General features: G+C 45.1%; 1 protein-coding gene across 1 annotated transcript; it reads left to right on the top strand.

Moving 5' to 3' along the window:
- Window positions 1-727: 727 nt before the first annotated feature.
- LOC149166507 (uncharacterized) lies at window positions 728-1,336 on the top strand. The gene has a single exon (XM_089430178.1). The coding sequence runs from the start codon at window positions 728-730 to the stop codon at window positions 1,334-1,336; it is 609 nt and encodes a 202-aa protein (XP_089286304.1).
- Window positions 1,337-2,683: the final 1,347 nt, after the last annotated feature.

The raw sequence follows: 2,683 nt of genomic DNA, 5'->3' as shown, positions 1-2,683 counted from the left end.
GGTTGCCCATCCAGGAAACCAAGCGCCATCCCCCTCCCTGCTAGGTCTCGGCATCCCCCTCCCCTCTCCGAGATAAACCCCACTAGAGGCAGGCCTTCAAAGATATCCAAAGCCATCAAATCTGTGAGGGCAGATGTGGTGCAACGTCGATAGACCACCATTGAAAGGGAACTTAGAGCATATGAAACCCTTGATACTATTCCCTTATGATTTGGCTCTCTTTCAATTGCAGGGGCTTGGCCAGCCCAAAAAAAAAATTGGCCTTGAAGCGCCTCTTGCACTGTACTCCCTGTGACATGATTCTTCTTCAGGAAACCCTGGGCCTTCTGATCAGATTTCTAAGATCCTGCAAGTCTTTCTACCTGGCTGGCACTTCCAAGGCCTGGATGCAGTGGGCCAATCTGGGGGTCTAGCCATTGGAATCAATCCAAAATCTATTAGGATGATATCCTCTTGGGGGGGCCAGGGATTCCTGGGCATGGACATTTTCTCTGCAGATTTAGGCAAACAGCTTCGCATCATTAATATCTATGCCCCCAACCAAAATAGGCTTGCTTTTTGGCAATCCCTTATGGATAACCCCTTGATTAATAGTGCCACTATCATAGTGGGAGACCTGAACTTTTCCATTGGAAATGAGGAATCCTAGGGGCATCACTCGCAGCTTGACCCTCTCTTAGATCAGTTGAGCTCTCTTCTGGATCAATATGGGCTCATAGATGTACCCATGAACAAGAAGATGCTAACATGGCATAATAGGCGTACTGGCGAAGCTACCCTTGGTAGAAGGCTGGACAGATATCTTATACATGAAGATCTACTCAGAACTCTCGCCATCTACAGGCAATGGGTAGGCTCGGATCACTCCCCCATTTTCTTGGAAGTGGTTGGCCCATCCAGGAAACCAAGCGCCCCTTTCAAATTTAACTCTTCTTGGTTAAAGGATCTGGATTATATTAAGATGGTTTCGGATTTCTGGCATGCCCAACCACCCCTCAAGGATCAGAGGAAGGCTGCAGATTTCTGTAGAAACCTGCATCAGCTCAAGAGATTAACCATTGAATGGACTAAAAGGAAAAAAGCTAGGGATGATCAATCCCTTGTGGATATCGAAGCTCAGCTGGCCTCCTTAACGGATGTTAGTGGGCTTGGCTACTTATCCACTGAAGCAAAGATTCGTCTTATGGACTTGGAATCTCAGAGATCCAAGATCCTTCTTGACCGGGAAGAATTATGGAGACTCGGAAGCAGAACAATCTGGCTACAAGCAGGGGATGGCAACACAAAATTCTTCCACAATTTTTCCAATGGAAGGAAAGCCAACAATACTATCTAGCAGATGCCCTCGAATCAGGATCAATTGGCCACCACTCACTCACAGCTCACCCAACTTGGTATCTCCCACTTTAAGCAGCTCTTCAAAGCACCCCCTGCCCCATCTCTTGTCGAAATCATTAACCTTGCTAGCCATTTCCCTGGGTACTTGAAACCATATGGAATTGAGGATCTCATAAAACCGGTTTCCATGGGGGAATTAGAAAGCACTCTCAAATGGTTCAAGAAAGACAAAATTCCAGGCCTGGATGGTTGGCCCGTGGAATTCTATATTGCTTTCTTGGATATCATTGAACCAGACCTGCTAGGAGTGATAGAAGAGAGCTGGTCTCTTGGTCGCATATATGCCCCCTTAAACTCCACTTTCATTGCCCTCATACCCAAGACTGACTCCCCCACCTCCTTCCATGTCTTCCACCCCATATCCCTTTGCAATTGTCTCTACAAAATTATTGCCAAGATTATAGCCAATCACATCAATCCAATCCTCTCTGAACACATTTCTCAAGAACAATTCGCCTTCCTCCGTAATAGACATATTCATGAAGCCATTAGCTCTGCCCAAGAGGCCCTCCACTCCATTAAATTGAGAAAACTAAAAGGGATGGCACTCAAAATTGACCTCTCAAAAGCTTTTGATAAAGTAAGTTGGTTATATCTAAGGATGATACTCACACATCTAGGGTTCCCTCTAGAGTTCACCAGATTGATAATGGGATGTATAACTTCAGTATCCTTTGCACTCCTTATAAATGGGCCAGCTTCCCATTCCTTTCAGGCGGAAAGGGGAATCAGGCAGGGATGCCCCTTATCCCCCCTACTATTCCTTCTAGTCATGGAAGGCCTGAGTAGACTGATAGCAACGGAGAAGCGAGCTGGGAGACTCAGGGGACTTATGATTACTGATCACTTCCTATTAACTCATCTACTTTTTGTTGATGATATTCTCATCTTTCTCAATGGGGGTATACAGGATATCATTACTCTCAGGGAGACATTAAAACTCTTCAGTGCTGCTACAGGAATGGAAATCAATAAGGAAAAGTGTATTGTATCTTTCTCTGAATGTACGCAACAAGAAACCCATCTCGCCCTACAAAATTTCCCCTATCAAATATTGGAACTACAGGATGGACTGAAGTATTTGGGCTTCAGGATTAAAGTTGATGGCTACAAAATAGCAGACTGGACCTAGTTGATCTCAAAGGTGGAAAAAAGAATAAATATATAGTGGCATCGCCTTCTATCCAGGGCTGGAAGACTAGTACTCATTAAAGTAGTAATAGAAGCAACCCCAGTATTTTGGATGTCCTTGGCCTGGATTCCCTTGGGGATTCTGCATAGGATC

Source organism: Pinus tabuliformis, chromosome 5_1 (genome assembly GCF_031772625.1).
Source record: "Pinus tabuliformis cultivar Carrire ecotype Pingquan chromosome 5_1, CPIR1, whole genome shotgun sequence".
NCBI lineage: Eukaryota > Viridiplantae > Streptophyta > Pinopsida > Pinales > Pinaceae > Pinus > Pinus tabuliformis.
The sequence above is the reverse complement of the archived record's forward strand: the minus strand, read 5'-3'. Positions and strand labels throughout refer to the sequence as shown.

Excerpts from the sequence above, each read along its gene's own strand:
- LOC149166507 (XM_089430178.1), top strand. The coding sequence starts at position 728 with ATGAACAAGAAGATGCTAACATGGCATAATAGGCGTACTGGCGAAGCT.